Source organism: Engystomops pustulosus, chromosome 2 (genome assembly GCF_040894005.1).
Source record: "Engystomops pustulosus chromosome 2, aEngPut4.maternal, whole genome shotgun sequence".
In the NCBI taxonomy this organism is placed as follows: Eukaryota; Metazoa; Chordata; class Amphibia; order Anura; family Leptodactylidae; genus Engystomops; species Engystomops pustulosus.
In genome coordinates, this window is record NC_092412.1 from 71,935,734 (window position 1) to 71,963,623 (window position 27,890).

The 27,890-nt window shown below is 39.2% G+C and overlaps 1 protein-coding gene across 6 annotated transcripts in view; it reads right to left on the reverse strand.

Moving 5' to 3' along the window:
- The window catches only part of DGKH (diacylglycerol kinase eta), a 136,802-nt gene that overhangs the window by 48,330 nt on the left and 60,582 nt on the right, over window positions 1–27,890 (reverse strand). For 5 of the 6 annotated variants that reach the window (XM_072135273.1, XM_072135274.1, XM_072135276.1 and 2 more), the window contains 4 exons: window positions 22,868–22,978; window positions 15,130–15,210; window positions 4,064–4,168; window positions 2,728–2,860 (listed from right to left, as the gene is read on the reverse strand). In XM_072135273.1, coding sequence (XP_071991374.1) covers window positions 2,728–2,860; window positions 4,064–4,168; window positions 15,130–15,210; window positions 22,868–22,978 — 430 coding nt within the window. Of the gene's footprint in view, window positions 1–2,727; window positions 2,861–4,063; window positions 4,169–15,129; window positions 15,211–22,867; window positions 22,979–24,666; window positions 24,741–27,890 lie in introns of those variants that run through there. The other variant, XM_072135278.1, reaches the window with a different exon arrangement.

Here is a 27,890-nt window from a genome sequence, read left to right on the forward strand (position 1 = left end):
TCCCAGCCCTACATAGTGATCAGCGATGTGCATCTTGAGACGCATACATTGTGATCACTGGATGCAGGCAGCGACAATACCACTGCCTGTGCCCATTGTATGGAGAAAATGATCTCTGCACCACGGAGCCGGCTGCAGGGAGCGCATGCAGGTAAGTATAGCTTTTTTGGACTGTGCCTTTATATACACCTGGGGCATGTGTGGGGGCTATTCTATAACTGATGCATGAATGGGGGCCACTATATAGTGCTGGGGCATATGTGGAGGCCACTATATACTGCTGGGGCTTGTGTGGGGGCCACTATATACTGCTGGGGCTTGTGTGGGGGCCACTATATACTGCTGGGGCTTGTGTGGGGGCCACTATATACTGCTGGGGCACTTGTGGGGGATACTATATACTGCTAAGGCATGTGAGGGGGCTAACTATATACTGCTGTGGCACATGTGGGGGCTAACTATATACTGCTGTGGCATGTGTGGTGACTGCTATATACTGCTGGGGCTTGTGTGGGGGCTACTATATATTGCTGGGGCATGTGTGTGGAATACCTATGTACTGCCAGGGCATGTTTAGTGGCTACCTATATACTGCTGGGGCATGTGTGCGAGCTACCTATATATACTTCTGGGGCAAGTCCTTAGACCCAGATCTGGGGCCCACATTGCTTTTGGCCATCTTAAGCATAAAAGTTTGTGATAAACCTCATAGATGGCCATTGACCAACAGACTGTCTGTATACGAATGTTATTTTTGTCTGTGTGCTATATGTGATTTAACAGACAGCAGATGTATTTCTATGGTCTGAAACATGCAGAGTGGTTTCCATGGCCCAGTGTATGAGGCAAACGCCCAAACTCCAAAGTTCAGAGCAGATCCTATTCTTGCATAAGTTTGTGGCTCTGCAATCTTTTCAAATGTACTCCGTGTATGAGCGGACTTTGATGACACCATAATAAGTTTATGTTCGTAGCCCAGCACCTGCCAACAAATTATGGACATGCTGAAACACAACATGATAAATCCTAATTTCTGGATTTATTTTATATTACAAGAATTGTATGTGTGATATATCAACATAAAAGGAAATAAGTATGGGCTACCGTATCTTCAAAACTAAAATACACTAACGCTCACATCATGCTTAACGTCTATATAGTTTGTACTTTCCCTTGTACCATTAATAGAAATAGACAAACTTTAGACAATTAAGTTTATGTAGAGAATGTGGAAGATCAAGATTTATAGCCAATGATTGACAGCACGGAAATTTCCCCAAGAAAAACATGAAGGCAAAAATTTAGCTAAACAGGTTTTATCTATAGTTAGTGGAATAGAGGATAAAACTGTTGTCACAGCGGTGTAAAAACAAACAAGGAAACTTCTACAAGAAATCCATTCATTCTATTAGCCTGTAGCCTTCTTATATATATCTATCTAAGAAAGAATAAAGTTATCAGCCTCTGATCTGAGGGTCTTGTCTCAATCACTACCTAGGTACATTACATGATTGGAAGTCATTCATCAAAACATCAGTTTATTAAAATCCAAAGACCATTTATTGCCAATATGGAAAAGCACTCAAATACTTCCATTCTATAGGCCAAGACTTCTGCTGCTTGAGGACATCAGAGAGCTTTTAGTGATAAATCCATTATAAAGTCAAGTGGACATATCCCAGGCCATCACCCTCCCATACCTCAGCACATTATAAGAAGTAAAAACATAGTGTTACAGACAGGCCCTACAAATAAAATGCAAGTGCATAAAAGCAGAGAAGGATTCCCTACAGTGTATGTTCATCAGTAGTTGTTCTTGGCTGCCATTTCCCAAGTTCCAATAGGGCAGGGCTGTATTTGTGACTACCACTTAGCTAGAAGTGCCTAAGGTAGTCAGATGTACCATTTCTTGAGGCTGCTGGCTTCTCCCTTACCCCAGGCAGTGTTGTCTGTGGTGCATTATACAATTAGATCACAGGATTATACCAATTACAGAAAGGGCAATATTATTCTACAATACAGAATACTAAACAACTTGGGGAAAAAATGATGACTGTCAGAGGTTGGTTCTCTAAATATACTAATAAAAAATAGCCTTGGATCATTGTTTGGAGGGTTGTTTTAACTAATACATAGAATTCAAAATGCACATCACACATATAGATGGCCAGTATATTCTATCTAATAAGGGTAGAAAAATCTTACATAATATTTCTGAGGAACTTAAAAGGGGTTCCATTATGATTTTAAAGGATCCCCAACAACTGGAGCTCTCACTCATCCTCAGAGGGAGGGATTTTCACTTTCAAGTGAAACGTCTAGCATGAGCCTGACTGCTGCATTAATGATCTAAGGAAGGGACATTAATTTAGCAGTGCAATAGACAATTGATGAAGCATCAGTGTGAATGGTCAACTAGCACTTCATTAAAGTCTATGGGGCTGCGGAAGAAAACTTTCTGTGAGGTCCTTTAGAAATTTATGGTGGATAGGGAACAAGTGTGAATGGTGGCTCAGGCCTTTTTCTATGACACTATAAGTGAATGGGTTGAGAGCATGCATGATCAACCTGTAGTTCCATTCATTTGGGGGAAGAGGATTTATAATCTCACAGTCAGGGTTCTAAAGGTGGGTTCCCCATCATGTTATCAGGGGGATTGGCAGATAATCATAAATCAATAAAACCATTTTAAGATTCCTTACCAAAACTAATGAAGTTGTTACCTACCTTCACAAGACAGTCCATGAGAGGTGACCCCAGAGAGGCTTTCTCGGCACACATTACAGAAAGTAGGCCGGGCGTGGGAGCAGGCGTACCAGTTATGCATTCCTGAGAAATGTTCCACATTAAACTGTGCGGTCTAACAAGGGAGAAGTTGAGACAAAATTTGGCAGTACAGCTACAGCTAAATCAATTCTATTCATTGACAATCTAAAATGCACACTATCAGCAGGAAACGTCACAAAACATGATATGTACAGGATAAGTTCTTAATTTGAATTTAAATCGGAACTTTATATTTTATAATTGTAAATTTATAATTGTAATATTCATTCTAATATTTTATAGTGAAAGGTAAGGCTTATGTTGGCTCACAACAATGAAAAACTGTAAAAGGTAGTTTATAATTATGCAACTTTTTTCCCCCAATGTTCTTTGTATTTTGTTGGTAAATGTCGGTATGTGTGAATATGAAGGGGACAGTCAGGATGTAACTTCAGGGTTTATTCAGATATTCATAATTTTCATCAGGCATTGGAGAAACTCAGTCATACATCTCCAGTCACTTTTATCATAATGACCATTGTTTTGTTTTTTTTGTTTTTTAAAGGAGCAGCTGTTACTTTGCTGACAGAATTTGTCCACTTAAGTCAATGGATCCACAAAAATGGCAGCACATAGATGACTTCTGTGTGCCGTCCGATTTTTCACTGATCCGTTGCTAAGCAATGCTGAAAAAATAGCAAAGGAGAAGACGACACATGGACGAGAAAAAAGATACATAGGAAGGTTTAAGAAACAAATAACACAAACATTCATACACATGTGAACAAACCCTGAATGAGGCGAGATGAATGCAGGTATCACAGATCAATGCTTCCAAGACAAGCCTTCATACAGAATCTTTCATACCACAGAGACTTTAGAACAAAATATTTTATAAGTATTTCTATGTTTGGTGTTAATTTCTTTGTTTCTTCAATTAACAAAATCTATATTAAACCCTAAAAAGTCCAATGTGTAAGATTCTGGGCTCTTCTCTCCCCATCACAGTAGTAAATAAAAGTGACATTTTCTTGGGCAAACAGTAAAGCTGAAATAATTTCTATGGAATAACATTGGCTATTTCACATGTCTGGTAGATATTCCTAAGGATTCAACTCAATCTCCCAAAATGAGGACTTTGTAATCTGTAAAGCAGCTGGCCGGCCACTCTATGGTCATAGATGATAGATGATCAGGCTCCCACAAAATGCATATAAAATGGCAATTACCGTCTCAAGTCTCTGCTCGATCTATCACACAAGTTTCCATTGACTACATAAAGATGTAAATGACCTACCTCATAATGTTCTCTGGACTGCACCGACTTTAATGAGCTGATCCAATCCTCCATCTCTTTCCTGTTCTCCGCACACAATATGAGTCTTCTAAAAGGAGTTATTATCTAAGGGAGAAAAACAAAGCCAAAAAAAAAAAAAGCTAAATTTTTAAAACTGCAGATGTAACTGTACTAAGCAACAGAGAGTGTGAGAGCTGTGAAAGCCGCGTGGAGATCCAGGGAACGGGTTTCGCTTGCTCTGATCAGATGTTCTTCGGAGCTGCATAATCATTTAAGCTTTGCATACTGTCTTGATGAAAAATACTGTGTGTGAGGAGTGGGGGGGACTTTCATCTCATTGTAAACCACCGCAAGCAAGACTTTTCCTGATCCCGGCAGACTCATTTAAAAGATTTTGTTACAGAAGGAAAAAAAAAGTCTTCCCTGATAAAACTCCAGAGGTTTATGATGGAAGAAGCTGGATGATCACTTAGCTTCCTGGATACAAATGGCTTCATACCATAAAGCAGACATAACCTGTATACTTACACGGAGATGTTCAGCTATACAGGGACCAGCAATTTTGTTTTGTTTTTTAGCCAGCAAACTGAGCACTATTTTAGCCCATTATTAACAATTTTAGCAGGCACAATTTGCACAATTCTACCTAGAGCCATTGTGACAGTGACACAGGGATTCAGGGTCAGAAAATCCCTGTAAGGAGGACTTTCCCAGTGCATCTACATCCGCCCTGTTTATATCAGCAATCACTCATCAGCATCTCTTAGTACTGAACCTGTGAGACTGTAACCGCAGTGAGGAACAACAGCATCAAGTGTATTCTTATGCACTTATGGCAGGATGCGGGGTTAAAACCAAACCAGTATATCTATTCCAGAAGGAACAGACTCCCAACTGTAGACAGCGCTGTTTAGACCTGGTTGAGTCTCTTCAGTACAGCGTAGGGAACAGGTTTGAGTGAGAGGCTTTTGACTAGGGTCAGGAAGCAACACTTCTCCTTATGGAGAGTTTGCCAATTAAGGCCGCCATGTAGGAGTGTGGAGACTTGTAGGGGGTTCTGGGAAAATATGCTATTAAGTTTTCGAGAAGGGGCCAGTAGCATTTCAATTGTACATGATAGTGTATGTCCACAACATATTTTTGCTAAAGAAAGCAACATTTTAAATAACAACTAATTAAATATTAGTTTATAATTTAACTATCCATTTGAATATGAATTATGCTTATTCATGGAATACCCCACTAAAGATTCAGTATAACCTGTATTTTATTAATTTACATTATTCTGAGCTTAGACGGTGCTAAATCGGTGCTTTGGATTGGTAAGAACGGCTTGCAGTCAGTCACTCAACACTTAAAGGAACTCTGACATTAAAATCAAGTATGATATTCCAGGGACAGTTCTTAAATAGTGACTTCTTATACTTGTTATCAAAGGCCTCCAACTCTTAAAATTATGCTAATTAGCCTGAAAGGCTCAGTAGGTTGTTACTATTAAGTGGAAAATGCACCATAATAGAAATTATAGGAGGGAAAAAGAAATGGCTATGGAGTTTTCTTTACGATAGAGTTACATTTATACCTTCTAGTCAAACCATTTCATGAAAAACTAGGAAGTCTCATACTCTTTGCTTGCAGTTATCTTCATAGTGAAGGAACTGAAACCATCAATTGAATAATACTAAAAAGTAAAAATAGAAATAGAAACTTTAAAAAGCTTCCATGCTTGATATTACACAAAGAGAGGGTTTTCTGTACATTGTGTCACAGACTATAACCACATTAAATTGGTTACTTCACTGGAAGGTGGCATGGGGGACTGAATCAAAACTGCGTGGGAGATTCTGATGGAACAATATTCAGAAATCGGCAAAAATAACCCTGTACTTATGTACAGATTGGATTTCCGTCATAAAAATATTTGCATCAATATACACACCTTTAGGCATAAACCATAAAATGCCTACAGTAATAACAAACCCTACAACAACATCAATATTAACATACCCAGAGCCTAGCATGGCAGCTCTTGTAATAAATTCTCTCCAAGAAGCAAGATGCCAAACTTTTAATTGCCTAGCCTTGTACCATTAACAAAACTTCAATAATAAACCACGAAGATGATGATAACTTTATGAAAGAAAAAATGCTCCATTTTTTTTCTCCAAATCTGCTTTCTCTCAAGTTCTTCCACTGACAGCTGATTGACAAGAAGTTTGCAATGACAGTCACTGGAAAGACTTAACTCCTTACAGAGCTGAATAGCCTTAGGTCTTTACAGAGCTTGATAGATTTATCTCCTTACAGAACTGAATTATCAAGGGTAATAATATCTACATGTGAAAAGAGTTCATCTTTAGCCTGTCCTTATCTATCTGATGTGTATAGACCTAAGAAGGCTATCAGAAACACTTCTCAACAAAGGAGAAAAAAAAGTAATAGAAAAAAAAAAAAAAAAAGACACAGAGAACCTTTTATCCTTCAAAATAAACTTTGTAATTTAATTTATTATCACCTGTTCTATTTATTCGTTAGTTACCGTAGTCTTTAAAACTTTGTGATCCTTATATGACACCACAATATGACACTCCTTGGTGTCCAGGGCCAAAATACTTCTATATCATATGTTTAAAAATTGCTAAATCATCAGCACCATGCAAGAAAAAAAACACATTTTTGGGGTGGTTTGGGAACAGGTTAACCAATAGTGAAAAATATATCTGTAATGGATAAGCAATGGTTATTTGGAATACTAGAAAGTGCTGATGTCCCATAGGTGAACTAGAAATCAAGATGAAAAATAAGATATAAAAGATGATCCATGCATTCAATGTCTAAACATCCACATGTTGTAGTGTCACTCATAGAGAACTTCCCCTCAGAGTAACTTGCCTATAAGGATTACACACTTACAACCTCATATAAGAGCAACACATACCGTAATTCTTTAAAGTAAGAGTAGTAAAGCATGCAGTAAAGGTTAACAGATAGTTAAAGAAGAAAGAGGACAAACTATATCTAAAATGTAAAAAGAATAACAACAGTCTCCAGTGATAATAATTACATTTATGATTATTTTAACTGTAATATTGAATCACTGTTTGGCCAAAGAAATAAAAAAATCACACTTTTTTTTTTGAGAAAGTGAAGAAACGGAAATAATAGAGTTGGTAAATGTGCAGTGTAATGTGAAAAGCTGAGAGCTCATTACAGCCATAACAGGAAGCAGATCATGTAAAAGCTAATTGAGATGCATAGAAACGTGGGTGGCACAAGGGCTGCAGGGGACTCTTCTGGAATACTGTCAGCATGTGGCCACCCGCCACAACCTGCTCGCCTACATTTCTATAAGTATTTACAAGAGGTTACAACACAATATACCCCTAAAAAAATACACTTTGGCTACAACCCTAAATTTCACTAGTCTTACTCTGCCAGTAAAGCAAAGATGTGGTCCCCCCCCTCCCAACAGGGATTTGCTTGGATGGCTGCTGTAGGGCAGCGTCTATATACACAGATGTCAATACTGAAGACAGTCACTGGCCTCAGTGGTGTTTTGTCACCCACCGCTGAGGCCAGTGGATGCAGCAGTGAGGTGTGTATAAGGCATCTCCCCAGTGCAGCCATGTAACCAAACCCCAGCAGGTAGGACCAGAAGGCAGCACTGGCCTGTACAGATTAGAAGGTGAAAAAGTTCTTAAAGGGACACTTAGGAATGACAGAATATAGGTGTTATAGACGATCTGTGATAGAAGGGTTACATTTTCACAGCAAGCTCTTCTCTAGGGAGGAAGCCAAAATGATTGTATTGTAGTTACTGTCATAGGAAGTACAGAAAGCTATTACACAAATGTTTTGGGGTTGTGGCTTTTAAAATATTAAGAAGTGGTTTTCAGGTCTATTTAGTGCTGTAAACTACACACTTTAGTAGCCGCTTATATGCTTGCTATTTAAAGATCCAGGAAATAAGGTCAGCATTTCCAGGAAAGGATAGACACATTATTTAAGACGTCACGCTGCTTACCACTGGGTAAAACAAAAGCATATGAAGACTACAAGAGACTCTTCATCTGGATTTCAAAAATGACTTATTTGAGTCTGCATTTAGCCTGTGGCTCAACTAAATAAGAGCAGATTGTGTTTCTTACCAATAAATTGTTAATGCAAAGAAACATTTTTTCCTCATTAGATGAGAGGCAAATGTATGCTTTATGACTTGAGTCTTATTCTTTTTCCAATGGGCAGCTCATCAGGCAGAACACAGAGGAGTCATTAAATCACAATTTAATCCCGCTTCCTTAATGAGAATGCAATGTTTAACACTGTCATCCATGGACAAGGATGACATCATGTAAAGGATTCCCTGCCCCGTGCTCCAGCCAAACACCACATGTCACCCAGACACAGAAAACATTTATACACAATGACTTCTTGAATGTGACAGTATAAAACCACAAGGCACAACAACACTGAAAAATAAACACCTAGCTGTCTTCCAGGAAAGTGAGGTAGGTGGTCATGTGGAAAGCTTTCCCTATACTTACCAAGATGTTAAAGGGAAACTGTCACCAGGAACCTCATTTTCACTAAAGACAGGTTACAGAAGCCCATTACACCTGCAGTGCAAATATATATCTTTCTGCTTTCTCTAAGCATTTGCAGTACAATATAATTGTGTGTTATAACTTACCTTGCAGCCTGACAGAATCCTGCGTAGTCCTAGGGTTGGGCTTTGCTTTGGGTGCATTTAAAAAAACATGTGATTTGTCTGTGCTGCAGAATGTGCTCATGTACAGCGTTCCCTCCTTCTCCTGCACAGAGGTCACAGCCTGATGAGCTGACATCAGTGGGGGAGGGAGGAGCTATACAGGAGCACAAAGATGGGGGCTGCAGTCTGCAGCACAGACAAATCCCTTTTTTTTTTTTCTTTTTCAAATACATCCAAACCAAAGCCAACCCCTAGGACTACACAGAGGATTCTGTCAGGGTGCATGGGAGAAGGGTATGAGCAATATTACAAATTGAGAAGGGCATGGCCAGCACTGCAGAATAATTATGGCACGGGGCATGACCAGAACTGCAAAAAAAAATTTTTAAGGGTTTTTAATGTATGAGAAAGCAACACGTAATTTAGGGGTTTAAATCCATACAAGAACCATGATATAACAAAGGCATAATGGAGAAAATAATATTTCTTCTCTACTTAATGGGCTCCTTAATGCTTACTTCATATTATCTGCTAAATGGGCTTTTTAGAGGAAACAGACTGACAGTACACAGAGGTCTATGAAGAGCAGCGAAAAGCTGAAGCAGAAACAAATGCAGGTTTATGGTTTATTCTGGTCAGTGCTGCTGTATAATGTCCTCTATTCTGTTTCTATAAATTAGAGAGAAAATGTAAGTATTTCTAGTTTCTCCACGTGTTGTCTATGGAAGACATGATAGAATTCATTCAAATCAACTCAGAAGCTAACAAACGACCAATGGCATGTATACTACCTGCTGTATTGTCTGCAAGTATAAATACAGTATATATACAGTGAATATACTGTAGATGCTACAGTATACATACATATATAAACACACACCGACATCACTAGGTAATAAAGTGGTTTACAAAAAAGCAGAAAAGAGGACATCACATACATACGGCAGTTGTGTCATTTTCAATACGTGAAAAAGTTAAAATTTACTGTTTTAATGGTTTATTTGCATCCTCAGTTACGTAGTTAATGTGCTCTCATACGTCCACTGCTGAGGAACAATTTCTGGGCTTTCTTGGAATACGACAGGCCATATTAGAAGTGATAATAATAACATAATGAAGTGCAGTTACAATCATTTTTATTGCTCCGTAAGAACTATCAGCCCAAATAGGGATCTAGCTGTAATACTACAAGCATGTTTTATTTGGAGCTGGCATTAAAATGTAAATAGTACAAAGTACTGTACAAGATCACCCTGCCAAATTTAGGGATTTCCATTTCAAAGGTTGTAAAGGACACTGCACAGCCTGCTATATTGTATGCCTGTTACTTGGCGACTAACATTTACTGCTATGGTTTCATTGACAGCTTGGAGAACGGCCTGGATCAGAGCAGCGGAGAGAAATACAGAAGACAAATAGCGCTGACAATATAAATCAGTCATTCCCAATAATGGGACGCTAGCTTTCTCTCCGCCCGACCCAGGGTTTCGCCGGCAAGGCTTCTTCCGGGGCGACGCCCCGGAAGAAGCCTTGCCGGCGAAACCCTGGGTCGGGCGGAGAGAAAGCTAGCGTCCCGTTATGTGAATTTGTGATATGCGCATTTTTATTGGATTTTTGTGAGTATAATGAACTGGAATAAATTTTAACCTTGTTGGAACGTACCACACCATCTGCCTGAATATTTTCTTCCAGTTACAATATAATAAAGGAGGAGAATGAGAACGTGATGGTGCTAGTCTGAATGGTGACATACTTTCAGCAGGAGAAATTGAAGATTGGTGCTGTTCATCGAAGTTTTAGAAATCTTGGAGCTCCGGTCATAGTGAAAATATTTTTCTCTATTTTGTGGACTTTTTCAAAGACTGTGTGGACCGGTCTTATACCGTGAGTAGCTCCTTAAGGGGCAAAACTGTGCACCACAAACGACTGTGTTTTATTGCCATTCCCAATAATATTGGGGTTTATAGTCACTGGCTCACAGCCGACACACGTAGTCCTCCTCACATCACAAATACTGGAGCAACAAAGTCATCTATATCCATAACAAATTTTCAGGAAGCCAAAATATATTTTTTAAAATCACTATTTGATTAAAAAAGGAGACGATGGACCAAAGGCAATGCTTTCCATTGTAAGAGGGAAAAAAAAGAAAAAAAGATGGTTTTACAGTATATAAGATATGAAGTGAAAAATTGACATTATTAATTGAGGAGTTGAAGAAGCAGTCTCATTACTGCCTGTGATGAATAGGTTAAAGTTGATTGTGTATTTTTGGGGGCTATAAGAAAAAATTTTGCTAAAAAGTAGCTGTGTCTTATAGTCCAAAAACCAGGATGTTTTAGCACCGCTACATCTTCCTGATCGTTGTAATGGAGATCTGGTGAAGTGCTGACGTAGCATTTTGCCCCAACTCTAAACAGGGCTCTGGAGTCGGTGACAATTTTTGTGCAGTCGGACTGACTTTGCAAACATATGATCAATTATAAAAAATTTCTTTTAAATGTCTGTTTTATTCCAGAACTAAGGATTAAGGCCAGGGGCGACCGACATTTATTGGCCCTAGGGCCATATTTTTATAATGATCAACTTTAAGGGGCCACGTAAAAAAACAGCACCCTAGATGCAGCTACTACAGTACAGCACAAAATGTCACCCCAGAAATTATAAATGCTACAGTGTAGTATTAAATACCACACCAGAAACCAAATACTGCATTCAGAGCAGACAATAATAGCACTAGAGACCCCAGAACATAAAACTACTAATGCTGGAGACCCCCAGAGAAGACAAATACTTTTAACCCCCAGAGCATATAACTAATACCTTGACACATACATCCAATGTCAGGACCCAGGAGCAGGAAGAACTTCTCAGCTGCACTCACCGCTACCTGGCCTCCTGCACGAATAAACACTTCCATCAGTTATGTTACATCAGTTTTGGAAGTGCTCATTGGACTGTCAGCAGTGTGCGGACAACAACTCATGGTTGACTGGTTGCATGTGGCCTGTCTGTATGGCTTGTACACCCCTGATCCCCCATTAAGTTGAGATGAATGTGGCTGCACTTCATGTACATGCTCAGGAGTAATGCTATAGGACTGCTATATAGATAAGAGGAATAAGGCACTGGAAAGGGATGCCGCTGGTGAAAGGTTTCCATTAAACCCACAAAACAATATTGGAGTCAACAAAATTAACCCACTTAAGTAACAAAAAATAAAGAGTATATACAACTTTGCACTAAGTAATTTAGCAAGCTCCTACACGGAGTCTCCACACTAACTTACAGACAGTAAAAGGGAGCAAAAGTATAAATCCACTGGTTTAACGTCATATACAAGGAACTATTGGCTAACATGAACATTATTCTCAAGTGTCTTGTTTGAGCGACTTGAGTAATAAGCAGAAGCAACGTGCAGCATATGTAGATATAAATACACTGGACACGGTACATTACACTCCACTATAGAGAAGGGTATACTGTGTATGCTGTGCACGGCAAGTTAAACTGTGCTATCAAAAGGATTTAATCTACATGAGAACCCCTATTAAAAAAACCCTCACAAAATCAATGGTGAGACATCACATTAACAGAGTCTAATTACACAGTGAGAATTTATAGTTGAAATATTTGGAAAGCAGGAAAAAGGCACAAGAACATGTAAATGCCCTTTATAAAATAATTGCTCAATCATCATTAATATACCGCAAGTACTTTCCCCTATACTGCAAAGCTTTTACCACTGTATTATCCTCATTTACATTTCTCATTGCAAGACCATATGACATACATTATTATAGAACATGTTCACAGTGATAATAAAGCGGATGATGCGAAGCTGTTTAGACCAAAAGTAAGCCTGGAAACACAGAGCGACTACTTATACAGCCTTCAGTATGAAGCTTTCCCATGGGCACACATTCACTTCCCTTTAACATTAAAAAAAAACTGTCAAAATCTGGAGAATCGTTCCAACTGATGTCATGAGACTCCAGTTTCTTATCCAATCTGCTCCGCTCCAAAAATATCTTGTCTGCCATCACACAGCAACATATGCAGATCTGAGGCATTTACACCACTGAACTGGCAGCGAGGGAGGATGTTACAAGTCCATCTGTTTTTAGAAAACAAATTCAAGTCGCCAAAGACAACACAGGATTTCTGAAAACATAGAAAACTCTTAGCAATGCCCTAGTTATATATCCATCTATCTCAAATATATAGGCAGTATTCGACTTATGAACATCCGACTTACAGACGGACCTCTAGGGCCGCTGAGGAAGCTCTCTGGATGCTGGTGATTTACTGTATATGAACACATCTATGTATACACTGGAGATTAAAATTAGAGAAAATGCTATTTCCTAAATGTCAAGGTCACTGTGTAGTCCTATATGAATATATCCTAACATGAGTAAAATAGCAGCATTTTAAGCTTATTTCATAAATTGTATATATTCAAAAGCACAGAATAAAACTGTAAATGAGAAACAAAAAAGAACACAGATCAAAATTATAGAACATTTTCAGATACCTGTAAGTTATTGGTGTTATTTTGGCACCTGGTGTTAATTTCCTTAGTTATATGACAAATTATATTTAACTTGCAGCCCAACTTTCCAGTTTCACTGACTTGCATCATGGCATCATTTTTACAAAGTGCCTGAAACCCTCCAGCAGATGGTGCAGATGAAGGGCAAAGGGGTGACCCTATAAGTCATAGCAAGAAAAGTTGGTTGTTCCAAGTCTGTTACTAATTATGATCATTGCTTTTTTTTTTTTTTTTTAAATAAAGGTTCTATGTTGATGTAGTTTGGTAATTTTGTGGCATGGTGTACCCCTTACCAAAACCCCATCAAAAGTCGATCAATAGAGATTACATTATTTCTGAAAACTCAAATGATCCCATATTGTTCACCACTTTTAATGCAATGCAGAAGCTGGTAAGCCTATAACGAGGCTGTCTTTTAAGTAAATTATTTTGTACCTCCTTAAGGGAAGAGGATGCTGATGGTCGAATGTCCCAAAATATTATCACTTTAAATAGATTGATTTAGGATAAAATGTCTTTTTTTGTAACATCTACAGACAACAATGGTCAGTTTGGGATTTTTGGTCAAAATGTGGAAGCTAAAGGGTGAACACATTTTAGCTGTATAAATGAAGCCTAGGGGATATCGGATTAAACGTGTATCATTACAGCACTCAATTTTCTAATCCTTTTGACATGTACATTAACTTTAATATAAAAGGCAAGATTGTACAAATCCATAAAGCAATATATAAATAGATACGGAGGTTTACGGCTTTATTCAAGTGAAATAACATTTTTTATATTTTAATATTTTTCTTTGCCTTGTGATGTAAAAACCCTGTTACTTAAATTTCTACTCAGATTTTTTTTTCTCTAACAATAGTATCTTCATGGAATAATCTGATAATGTATTATATACCAAAACATACTAAAAACTTACAGGCATAAATGGAAATTCTTGCTCATAAAAAAAGACAATGATAATGAAACCAAACATCCCTCCCTGGAAAGAAGCCCCCTACTTCTTCTACCTCCTCATATTTGACTTCACCCATTTAGACTTACAGCAGATATATCAACACAATTTTTATGGATGGAATAGTAAAGACTCTGCTACTATACTATATTTATACATGATCATTTTGGTGTTATAATTGGCATTGTCATTCCAGCGATTTTTTTCTATGTAATTTGTTCCTATTTTTCTGAGGCACATTTTGGGGGTTAATTGTACTCCAGAGGAGGCATCCTCCAGTTTTCTTTTTGTTCATTTATCTTTAAAGGGGTGGTCCCACCTGGACATATACATTTAATTTAATTTGTCTGCCAAATATATACATTTCTTCAATTGCATGGAAAGAAAAAAAAGAACCGGTTGCCAAGTTATCCTTTAGAAACATGATAGCTGTCCTTGGATACGACCAACATTGCGCTCTTCCAGAAGTGCCCATTCATGAATTATTGAGGCATGGCCACCAAGATTCCGTGTTTGTTACCACAGGATGACGGTCAGCTATGTAGCATCTCATGATCATTTAATAAGTAAAAATAATTTCTTACTTTCTTCATCACTCCAGCAGCAGTGGTCGTATCCAAGAATACTGGTCCTCCTTTTTTAAGGAACCAACTGAATACCTTATTTATTAGGAACATTAAACTGAAGTACAGTAATGTATGAACATGGTAGATTAATAAAATTTGAATAACCTTTTAAACCACATGACTGCAAAGCTTAAAAGTTCTCCCACTCTTGACGCTTAGCATTTGTACCTAACAAATAAGCTTTTCAGTGTTTCAGATATTTCACAAGTCGCATCTTACCGTGAAGCTGTTGTTGACATTTTTTGTACTGGATTCTGCTACACTGGCGTCTGACAGGTCAACTTCATCAAATATTAGAGACTATGCAAAGAAAAAAAAAGTGTATGTTTAGGTCATTGAATCGCTGATTATGCATATGGAAAAAAAACAAGTAGAATTCATAAATCTTTCCCAGTAAGAATTAGACAGTGTAACCAAAGACTAGAATGTCTAGATATATGCCAAGATCATCACAATTGGAGAGGCTCAATGAAAAATACAGACATCTGAACATGCACATAGAATACAATAACACAGATCTAGAAGCAGGCTTTTGAATTTTTCTGAATATTGGGCCAGAAACATGTAAACAGTTTATACTAATCTAAACTTTTAATAGGCATAACATAAATACATGGTTTAGCTGTGGATTACACATGCTGGATCTTTTGTTGGCAAAAATAATGTCCTAATTTTAGCTTTTTGGACACAGGATGATGCTCCATCTTAGCCAGGGCAATGAATGGATTTATACTGAATGCTGCATTCCTGGTAGGCGCCATTGGGGAAAACTGTTACAAAAATATATATAAGGGAAACTAAAGACACCCATATGCAATGCAAAGGATTTTGATACCACCTATGCATAAATTCATGGTTAACATTTTTGGTCATGCAACCTTCAGATTATTTTGGTGTATTTGTATCCATCAGTGGAGACATATACACAACACTCACAGAAAATCAGCGTGTTGGAATAAAATGGACACCAAGCAGAGATCTAGAAAACTGTAAGGAATTGATACTGAAAGTATATTGGAACATTTTATAACTTTTTATAGTAAAAAGAATGAGATTAATTTGCTGCAATAAGAATACCCCTTTAATACACTGTGCAATAAGGGTCATTCATTGTCGATGTATACTCAAATAGATTGCATTGTGGTGTATAAATACACCACTCCCCTGTAATCATAGCCCATAATAACATGCTGTATGTAAAGGATTTGCATGTATTAACAAAATAATTATAGCTCCAAATCACCCATGGTACATCCAAGAACAACACAGACTCACACTTCACAAGTTACTAGACAATGAATACTTTTCCCACTCATCTGTTCTCATGTGCAGTGGTGTGAGGAAAATATAATGGACAGTCATGTAATGGCTAGAAAACTTACTTCTATTATTCTACTACCTCCAGGGCAAGCCTGACTGCAGATCAGAAAAAAAACTTAATCCATTGCACACAAACTACAGGTCTCATGTCATGTCATGCATACATGTTATTATTAAAGTGTGCTAAGGCAGGTTTGTTTCAGCTACAGTTCTGTACTATTAGCAGCCAATCAAGCAAAGACAATTTGTTGTTACCAAAGTTTATGAGTCCATTGTATTCATGAGGAGAGCTTCACCTTCCACTCCTCAGGGCATTGACTGGTGTGTTTGGTTGTATAAATAAAAACCTATGATTCCCTGCCCTCAAGGATGGCAGAACACCGTGGTTATAAATATATTGGCCAGACTGTGTGTCCAGTGTATTCTTTCAGTCCTCCTAGTAAAAGATTATTCAGAAGACTGCAGCATATGGATTATATCGAGTATACTAGATCCACAAGGCTACACTTTGCACCGTTTGGTATAACCTTTCAGCACTAAATAGCCAACTGGCACAAGCTTTTTATACCATCTTTGCAACTAGTAGTGCAAACATATCTTCTCACACATATGGCAACATACTTAGGTGACAGATCCAATTTAACATATACAATGGGTACAGAAAGTATTCAGACTCTTTTGTTTTATTGCAGCCAGTTGCTAATTTATTAATCAAGAAAAACTGAAATATCACATATCTGAATATGATTAAGTATTCAGACCCTTTGCGGTTACACTAATATTTAACTCACATGCTGTCCATGTCCTTCTGATCCTCCTCTAGATGGTTCTGCTCCTTCATTGGAGTCCAGCTGTGTTTAATTAAACTGATTGGACTTGATTAGGAAAGGTACATACCAGTCTATACAAGACCTCACAACTCACAGTACATGTCTGAGCACATGAGAATTGTGAAGTCTAAGGAACTGCCCAAGAAGCTCAGACAGAATTGTGGCAACGAACAAATCGGGCCAAGGTTCTGCAGCACTCAAGGTTTCCAAGAGAACATTTCCCTCTATAATCCTCAAATAGAAAAGTTTGGGGCGACCACAACTCTTCCCCATAGTGAGAGGTTAAGAAGAACCCCACAATCACTGTTGCTGAGCTTCGGGGATACAGGAAGGGAGATCACTATCACTGCAGCCTCCAACAGTGGCGTCTTTGTGGCAGAGTGTGCCGACGGAAGTCTCTCCTCAATGCAAGACATATGAAATCCTGCATACAGTTTCCAAAAAAATCACATGAAGGACTCCCAGACTATGAGAAATAAGATTTCCTGATCTAATGAGACGAAAATTTAACTTTTTGGTGTTAATTCTAAGCAGTATGTATGGAGAAAACCAGGCACTGCTCATCATCTGCAAAATACAATCACAACAGTGAAACATGGTAGTGGCAGCATCCTGCTATGGGGGGAGGGAGGGGGGGGGGAGGGTTCAGCTGCAGGGACAGGACGACTGGTTGCAATAGAAGGAAAGATTAATGCTGCCAAGTAGAGAGATATCCTGGATGAAAACCTCTTCCAGAGTGCTCTGGACTTCATACTGGGCCGAAGGTTCACCTTCCAACAAAACAAATACCCTAAGCACACAGCTAAAATAACAAAGCAGCGGCTTCAGAACAACTCTGACCATTCCTGCCAGAGCCCACTACACTGCAGAGAGGTCTCTGCTTCTGCCTGCAGAAGGGAAGCTGAAGCCACGCCCCCTGAGAACTCTCTGCTGCCTGTCACTGTCTTCTCCAGGCTGCTGTGTCCTGTGTCATTTAACATATAGGGAGCAGCAGGGGAATCACATTACACTAAAAAGGGGCAGGGCAAGGCACAGGCAGGAGGACGGGACATGTGACCTTTACTGGGGTCTCTGCTCCTCCTCCTCCTCCCCTCCTGTCCCGTCTCTAGTTCTAATAGATACAGCTGCACATGCGCACTAGCAGATTTGGCAAAGTCTGAAAGCTAGAAGGAGAGTGGGGGAGCGTTTGATTTCAAAGGTGTTTGTTGTCATCTGTGGTGGGGGACCTGTGCCTGCTGGGTTGCTCTCACAGGTTTGTGTGACTGACCTATTCCCAGGGAGTTCAATTGATTTATAGTGGTTACCCGAGCCTGACACAAGATGTATTTAATACAAAATAGTTGATTGAGGTTCTATGCATGGGTGGACTGCATGGGACACAGGAGGTGACAGTGCTTGTACAATGGTCACAAGAGCTTACAATCTATGAGGAGGGGGGAAGGGACAGGAGGTGACAGTGCTTGTCCAATGGTCACAAGAGCTTACAATCTATGAGGAGGGGGGGCACAGGAGGTGACAGTGCTTGTCCAATGGTCACAAGAGCTTACAATCTATGGGAAGGAGAGGGCACAGGAGGTGACAGTGCTTGTACAATGGTCACAAGAGCTTACAATCTATTAGGAGGTGGGGACACAGGAGGTGACAGTGCTTGTCCAATGGTCACAAGAGCTTAAAATTTATGAGGAGGAGCAGGGGACACAGGAGGTGACAATGCTTGTACAATGGTCACAAGAGCTTACAATCTATGAGGAGGGGGGAAGGGACAGGAGGTGACAGTGCTTGTCCAATGGTCACAAGAGCTTACAATCTATGAGGAGGGGGGAAGGGACAGGAGGTGACTGTGCTTGTCCAATGGTCACAAGAGCTTACAATCTATGAGGAAGAGGAGGGCACAGGAGGTGACAGTGCTTGTCCAATGATCACAAGAGCTTACAATCTATTAGGAGGAGGGGACACAGGGGGTGACAGTGCTTGTACAATGGTCACAAGAGCTTACAATCTATGAGGAGGGGGGCACAGGAGGTGACATTGCTTGTACAATGGCCACAAGAGCTTACAATCTATGAGAAGGAGGAGGGGACACAGGAGGTGACAGTGCTTGTCCAATGGTCACAAGAGCTTACAATCTATGAGAAGGAGGAGGGGACACAGGAGGTGACAGTGCTTGTGCAATGGTCACAAGAGCTTACAATCTATGAGGAAGAGGAGGGCACAGGAGGTGACAGTGCTTGTCCAATGATCACAAGAGCTTACAATCTATTAGGAGGAGGGGACACAGGAGGTGACAGTGCTTGTCCAATGGTCACAAGAGCTTACAATCTATGAGGAGGAGGAGGCACAGGAGGTGACAGTGCTTGTACAATGATCCAGGCATTTCAAATAAGGGATAAAATAAAGACCCTAAGGCTGTGTTCACATTCTTTTGAGACTCATTCTATTGAAAAAATCCTCTCTGAACTAAAACACTTGTGCTCAGTAAGTAGCAACTTTATCGCGGCCAAACACATCTTGCTAGTTGGTGAACGCAAGTGCATTGGTCAGAAGGCTTATGTTTTTGGGAAGGACTATCTAGTAAAAAATAAACAGTGTAAAAAAAAAAAAAAGTTATGCCCTTAACCCCCGAAAAATAAATCAAATAAATTTACAGGCGGCAGCTTCAGCCTGCTCAGTGTGGGGAGGTAGGGGGTTTGGGGCTGGCTATTAACAATTTATACAACTTGGAGTTATATATTTGTATTACTGAAAATTCCATACTCTTCCTCGGCTAAAAATACTCCTCAAAAATGGTGAGAGGAGTATTATTACCCTTCTGGAAAAATGTTAGTGCGGCCTCTGCTCATGGCTGTACTAGCTCAAACGGTGCTTCCACTCAGAACTGAGCAAAGGATCTGAATATTGATAGTGATATTTCAGTTTTTCTTGTTTAACAAATTAGTAAAAATATCTACATTCCTATTTTTTTAATTCATGATAAGATGCAGAGTGTACATTAATGAGCAAAAAAAAAAAAAAAAAACACAACATTTCTGATCTTACCAACCGGCTGTAATGATACAAAGAGTGAAAAATTTTAAGGAGGTCTGAATACTTTCCGTACCCACAGTTTATCTATTTTAGTGTGGATCCAGATTTTTACATGTAAATTTATAATCCAGGCCATACTTTCTAGATATAACACTAGCACTAATAAATTATGGAGAGTTTCTGAATGTTCTCCCACCAGGAGATGGATCAGGTTATAACGGGAAAGACGTACTGAAAAACTAAAATAGTACAATCAATTAAATGTCAGGGGTTTTTTAGTATTGAAACATCTAGAAATTGTAAGTGAGCTTGTCTAAAAAAAAAATAAAAAAATGCTTTTCTTAAAATGGATAATTGTAGAGCTGACAATTTACATTTTTAGGGATTAGGCCATAGACTTGCTGTAAAAGACTGGTTAAACTGCCTTATTTGGTTTAATGCTGAAAAACTGTGAAACTGAAATTCTGCTCTACAGTGCTCTTTGACGTCAAACAGTGAGAGTAAAAATAGTGCAGGTTTCTGCCTCATATGAAATACACTGTGTGCCTGTACTGTGTGTGGTAATCTGCAATTGTGCTGCCAAAATAACATTTCCCATAGGAGTTGCATAAAAAGATACTAAAATAAGAAACCCTAAAAAATGTGCGGCTTCTCCAAGCCTCCCAGAGCACAGATGATTCTGAACTGGAAAGCTCGGAGCATATTCATATGCAATGTGTGTGGGGACAAAATCAAAGTATCAAAGTGTGGCACTATAGCATACAGGGAATCATGTCACAAAGGCAATTGAAGAGGTTTTTAAAGTATACAAAAAGCTTCATAGCTCATCTATGCTGCATGCTATGCTACACCACTAACAGGCTTCCAAAAAGGCTTTGAGTAATTATTAATTTGCTGCTTACAATTATAGAAGAGGTTGAAGGAATCACACTGTAAAAAGTTGTAGGAAAGTGTCACGTTTTTTTTCTATTAATAGTCTGTCCACTTTTCTCCAAAAAAGTTTCCCTTCCTAATAGTCAAACCATCAGTAATACACTGACAAATACATTGCAATACAGAAATCTATGTTCTAAGAGATCAAGTTATCCCCACCATAGCGGGACAGTAAAAAAAAAAGTTAAAAGATTAAAATTAAAAGAAAAATTAAAAGAAATAGAAAAAAACCACCATAAAGAAAATCACCCATTTCCCCATATATAAAATAATATTTTATGGGAGGGAAGATGGAGACATGACGTGAGGGAGCAGAGCAGATCGCATGGTAAGAGAGTGAAGCATAAGGTCTTGTGCGGAAAGCTGATTACGTGTAGGATGGTATTGGCTGATGAGTTCAGAAATGTAAGGAGGGGACAGGTCGTGAATGGCTTTGCAAGTCATTGTTAATTTTTTTAATGGAATTCCTTGTACAATGGGTAACCCTTGGAGAGAATGGCAGAGAGGAGAGGCAGAGGAGAAGCAAGGAGAAAGATGGATTATCTGGGCAGCAGAGTTAAAGGGGTATTTCCATTTCAGCAAGTGAATGTTATTGTCTGTATTATAAAAAAAATTTACAATTTTCCAATATACTTCCTGTATCAATTTCTCACAGTTTTCTAGATCTCTATCTGCTGCCATTCTATAGAAAGCTTCTATCTTCATTTCCAGTGGAGAGAAATCTGACAATGGTCACAAAGGTGCATGACTCGTTATATCACACATCTCTGATTGTGACCATGGTCACACAGGTGTGTGGCTCGTTATATCACACATCTCTGATTGTGACCATGGTCACACAGGTGTGTGGCTCGTTATATCACACATCTCTGATTGTGACCATGGTCACACAGGTGTGTGGCTCGTTATAATACACGGCTCTGATTACTCTCTGTCCACTGATAGTAAACATAGAAGCTTTCTATAGAATGACAGCAAGATACAGAAAGTATCTCTAAGTGGGAGATGATGAGGACACAGACTAGCAATTTGGCAGATTCTGGGTTGAGGAAGGATTGTATGCAAGACATGTTCTTGAGATGGAGGCGGTGGGAGGGAAATATTATTAGAGGTTAGTGCTATTGAAAGCTGTGGGACTTAATGAGCTGTCCTAGGTGTAGATGGCATAGATGGAGAAGAGCTTGGGGGACTCCAACAGAGAGGTGCGCGGTGAAGAGGGGGTGTAAAAGTGAAACAATGAAAATCTGGTCAGTTGGAGAGGTATGAAGAGATCCATGAAAGGATGAGATCAGTGACAGCAAGGGGAACAAAGGATCTGTAGTAATAGAGAATGGTCATTTAGTGTCAGAGGCAGAGGATACAGCAAGAAGGAAGAGACCTAATAGCCAGGAGCCCCAGGCATTAGTCAGCACATTGAGCATTGGCCATTTATAATTCTTAAAATATACTATAGAAGTCATACACTAGCGTACATACAACTTCTTTGCAGCAACTACAGCAGAGATTAGTTGGCTTCTGTTATAGACAAATACACAGTTCTCAAATTCAGTGCTCCAGAGCAAACAACAGGGGTTAATGAGAGGTCTGGTCTGAAGACTTTCCAAATGCACAGTATGTAGTTATGTCACTTTGAGCAAAACTAATGTATGGAAGGGTGAGGAGAGGAAGCAGAAAAGCCCCATGCATCATACTTTCATATTTTAGTAGATTTTTAACTACATAATAAAACTTAATAAGCTCCAACAAGAGCGGCTGACGAACAGCTTTAAAAAGCAATGGGATTATACAGCCAAGTTCTCACATATAAACACTGCTTATTGGAAAAAATACTCAAATGTCAATTCTCTTACCTTTGAATCCTTGGCATAGTAAAGGGTTCTGCCCCGAAGCTTAAAATAGCGTTTTTTCCATCTTTGAAATGAACTGGTTTGCTTCAGTAATAATCCTTCTTTGATACTTGTCTGGAAAGTAAACAGAAAAAAAAACACAATTGTCAAAAAGGAATGAGCACATTATTCTTCTGCCTCCAGAGTATGAGTGGTCAGCAGCGTATTACAGCATGGAGCGAATGTTACACGCTCCAACAAGAATCACTTTCCAAACTTTCAGAATGGCCAAAATCAGAAGATGAAACCAAAACAAGAATAAAACAAACATGGTAAACATGTCCATCACGTGAGAGATTTAAATTCTCTCATGTATCTCATAAACCATGTATTTCAGTGGTTTTAAAGTGTGAAAGGATCTAGATTCATCATCCTGAGCTTCAATGATACAATGTGGAGATGACCCTGCAACATGTGAGACTGATACTACTACTAACTACAACTAAATGAAGAGGAGAACCCCACCTATAGCAACTTCTGTGGGATTATTGCTTCATGGGGAAAACAAGTATTTACTAATATAGACATATCAATAAAGATGAAAAAAACCTGCTTAAAAGGTGAAGCCCAAACACAAAGGAAGCTAAGAGGTATGCCTACATGGAAGTCCACAAACTAGTAGTAGAAATCGACACATTTGGTTAAGTTAATTCATGTATATTTATGTAACAACCCCTCTACTAAAATGACAAGCAAAAAAAAAAAAAAAAGGTAATTTACAATTATTTATTCTTAAATGTTTGGCAAAAAGTTCCCAGAGACTGCATTCGGTTATGTTCACATTAAATTATTTTTTTTTACATTGCATTCCATCCTTTGATAAAAGGATAAGAGGGTACAATTTGGAATGTGAATTTTGTACAATACATTAACTTTTTTATTATCTTTTTACTGCAAAGGAAAACTCTATATATTTTTAAAGACCTGAGCTGGGGATTTTATTGCAGTTTTCAGTGAATTTATTTCATCTTTCACCTGTAAAATGAAAACTCAAATACAGTGACAAAACTGCCAACATGGTAATGGCACCCTGTGTAATGTGCCTTATCCACTAGAGCTATAGTTACAGATCAATCACAGCTAAGGGCCAAGTCCTTACCTTAGAGAGCAGTAATCTACGCAAGTAACACTTTGAGAACATACATAAGACATTAAACCACTCGCACGGCAAAAATGTACATGTAATACAGTCACTAACAAAATGATTTTTATTATTCATTGTGATTAAAAACAGAGCAGACAGCTGTAGTTATAATTAGCTGAAATAGGATTGTGTCATAACATTTATTCTGCTCACATAAGTGATGGCGCGGCGGGGAGGAGAGCTGTAGTCATGAACTAGACTGGAAGCTGCTAGCCAAACTAAGACATAAGCCTTGCCGTAGCAGAGTGCACCCTGGGTGCTTCACCTCATTAATAACCTGGTACGGTTCACAAGACAAGGAGAACAGATCATGCTCAGAGCTGGGAAAATAAGGACGGGAGAACCAGTGCACAATTGTTTCATGTGGGCAGGCATAGGACATTTCTGCCCCCCACCTGCGCACTCGCTACAGTCTGAAACCAATGGCACAGGTAGAAGTGACCGCCAGCGGTGTGTGCATTTGCGTGTGTGCTTATGCCGGCTGAAAGAATACACACCATTGCATTTACTATCACAAGTTTGCACACGACCACCTGTGATTTAGAGAACGTCACAGACTATGTCTTGAGCGGAAATTATAACACTGTTCTTTCCAAAATATGCTTAACTACCAACTTACAGGAGCCATTGTCTGTTGTGGCAGTTGGCCTAGATAGCAGCCAATCACAGCTCAGCTTCCATTTTGCTACAGGTCAATAATATGTGCTCTGATTGGTTGATATATGCAACAAAGGCCATTCTTAGTATAAGCCTAAGGCCCCTTTCATACAAATGTATAATTTCTCCAGCCCTCAATTTATGTGCTGTATGAATACTTGACATTTTTCTCGGCACGTGCACCTAGGTCACTGTATCCGTATAAAATACGGTGAGCTGGCTGCTGGATGGCTGACAGAATGCACCTCCCACTTTCTGTGTACTGCATGTGTATACGGCAGTATACGGTCTACAACTGTATGTAGCACATATTTTAAAATATTGACTTCTATGTGGCAAATGAATATGGCCATACTGTACCTTGCGAAAGTATTTGTCTCTCTGGAACTTTTCTACTTCTGCCACATTTCAGGCTTCAAACACAAAGATATAAAATTGTAATATTTTTGTGCAGAATCAACAACAGGAGGGACACAATTGTGAAGTGAAACAAAATTTATTGGATATTTTAAAGTAAAAAATAATGAACTGAAAAGTGGGGCGTGCAATATTATTCTGCCCCTTTACTTTCAGAGCAGCTAACTCACTCCAGAAGTTCAGATCTCTGAATGATCCAGTGTTGTCCTAAATGACTGATAATGAGAAATATCCCCCTGTGTGTAATAAAGTCTCCATATAAATACACCTGCTCTGTGATAGTCTCAGGGTTCTGTAGCATGAAGACCAAGGAACACACCAGGCAGGTCAGAGATACTGTTGTGGAGAAGTTTAAAGCCGGATTTGGATACAAAATGATTTCACAAATGTTAACCCCTTAAGGACGGAGGGTTTTCCGGCTCATTTCTCGCTCTCCAACTTCAAAAATCCATAACTTTTTCATTTTTACGTGTACAGACCTGTGTGAGGGCTTATTTTGTGCGTAACAAATTTTACTTTCCCGTAATGTTATTTATTTTAACATGCCGTGTACTGCGAAGCTGAAAAAAAATTCCAAATGTGGAAAAATTGAAAAAAAACTGCACGTGCGTCACGTTCTTGTGGGCTCAGTTTTTACGACTTTCACTCTTCGCTCCAAATAACACGCCTACTTTATTCTTTGGTTCGGTGCGATCGCGGTGATACCAAATTTATATAGGTTTTATTGTGTTTTAATGCATTTTCAAAAATTAAACGAATGTGTACAAAAAAGAAAAAAAAATTTTTGCCATCTTCTGACGCTAATAACTTTTTCATACTTTGGCGCACGGAAATGTGTGAGGGGTCATTTTTTGCGAAATGAGGCGACGTTTTCATTGCTACCATTTTGAGGTCTGTGCGACATTTTGATCATTTTTTATTTCATTTTTTATGTTATGTAAAAAGGTGTAAAAGTCGCATTTCGGACATTTGGGCGCCATTTCCCGCCTCGGAGGTCACCGCCGGCCGTAACCGTTTTTATATTTTGATAGATCGGGCATTTTGGGACGCGGCGATACCTAATATGTCTGTGATTTTTACTGTTTGTTATGTTTTATATCCGTTCTAGGGAAAGGGGGGTGATTTGAACTTTTAATATTTTATTAATTTTTTTTATTTTTTAAACTTTTTTTTTTCTTTTTTTTTTCACTATTTTTTAGACCATCTAGGGTACAATAACCCTAGATGATCAGATCGCTCCTACCATATACTGCAATACTACAGTATTGCAATATATGGCGTTTTTGCAGGTCTTACATTACAATGAGCCACTGGCTCATTGTAACGAACCTGCATAAACCATGTAGCCTCGTGTCAAGAGAAGACCCGAGGCTACCATGGTAACCGATCGCCGCCCCCCGATGACGTTCGGGGGCGTGGCGATCGAAAAAAAGATGGCGGCGCCCACGCGCCGCTGTCTTTTAAACGCCGCCCGCGACTTTGCGGGCGGCGTTTAGAGGGTTAATAGCCGCGATCGGTGCAAGCACCGACCGCGGTTATTAGCGGTGGGGGTTTTGTGCAAAATGCAAAAACCCCCACCTCTGTATGAAGAGGACTCAGCCCGTGAGCCCTCTTCATACATCCCTTATACCTCTGCGCCGTAGAGCTACGGCGCAGAGCGTTAAGGGGTTAAACATCCCGAGGAGCACTGTGCAAGCGATCATAATGGGAGAGCACAAGACAACTGCAAATCTACCAAGACTTGGCTGTCCCTCTAAACTTTCATCTCAAAACAAGGAGAAGACTGATGCAGCCAAGAGGCCCATGACCACTGTGGATTAACTGCAGAGATCTACAGCTGAGGTTGGAAAGTCTGTCCACAGGACAACAATCAATCAGTCCTACACTGCACAGATCTGACCTTTATGGAAGAGTGGCAAGTAGAATTTCGCAAAGATATCCATAAAAAGCCTTGCTTAAAGTTTGCCACAAGCCACCTCTGTGCCGCATCAAACATGTGGAAGAAGGTGCTCTGGTCAGATGAACCCAAAATCAAACTTTCTGCCCACAATGTCAAACGATGTGTTTGGCGTGAAAAAAAAATCAACACCCTTCATGACCCTGAACACATATTCCCAAACATGGTGGTGGCAACATCATAGTTTGGACCTGCTTTTTTCAGCAGGGGGAGGGAAGATGGCTAAAATTGATGGTAAGATGGATGGAGCCAAATACAGGACCATTCAAGCAGAAAACCAGTTGGAGTCTGTAAAAGACTAAGACTAGGATGGAGATTTCTCTTCCAACAAGACAATAATTCTAAACAAAGGAAAATCTACAATATAATGGTTCACAAATAAACATATCCAGGTATTAAAATGGCCAAGTGAAAGTCTAGACCTGAATCCAATTAAGAATCTGTAGAAAGAGATGAAAACTGCTTCATCCAACATCACTGAGCTTGAGCTGTTTTCCAAGGAAGAATGGGCAAGAATTTTAGTATCTCGATATTCAGAACTGACAAACCCCAAGCTACACTACAAAGTTTTAACCTAAGCGGACTGAATAATATTGAATGCCCAACTTTTCAGTTTATTATTTTTTACAAAAGTTTAAAATATTCCCCTCATTGATTGTTCACCAAAAATTATTACAATAATCTTTATATTTGAAGCCTGAAGTGTGACAAAAGGTAGAAAAGTTCAAGGCGGCCGAATACTTTCGCAATGTACTGAACATTACCCTTTGAAAATGGTACGGTACGGGATATGGGTCTCAGGAGCACCCGTG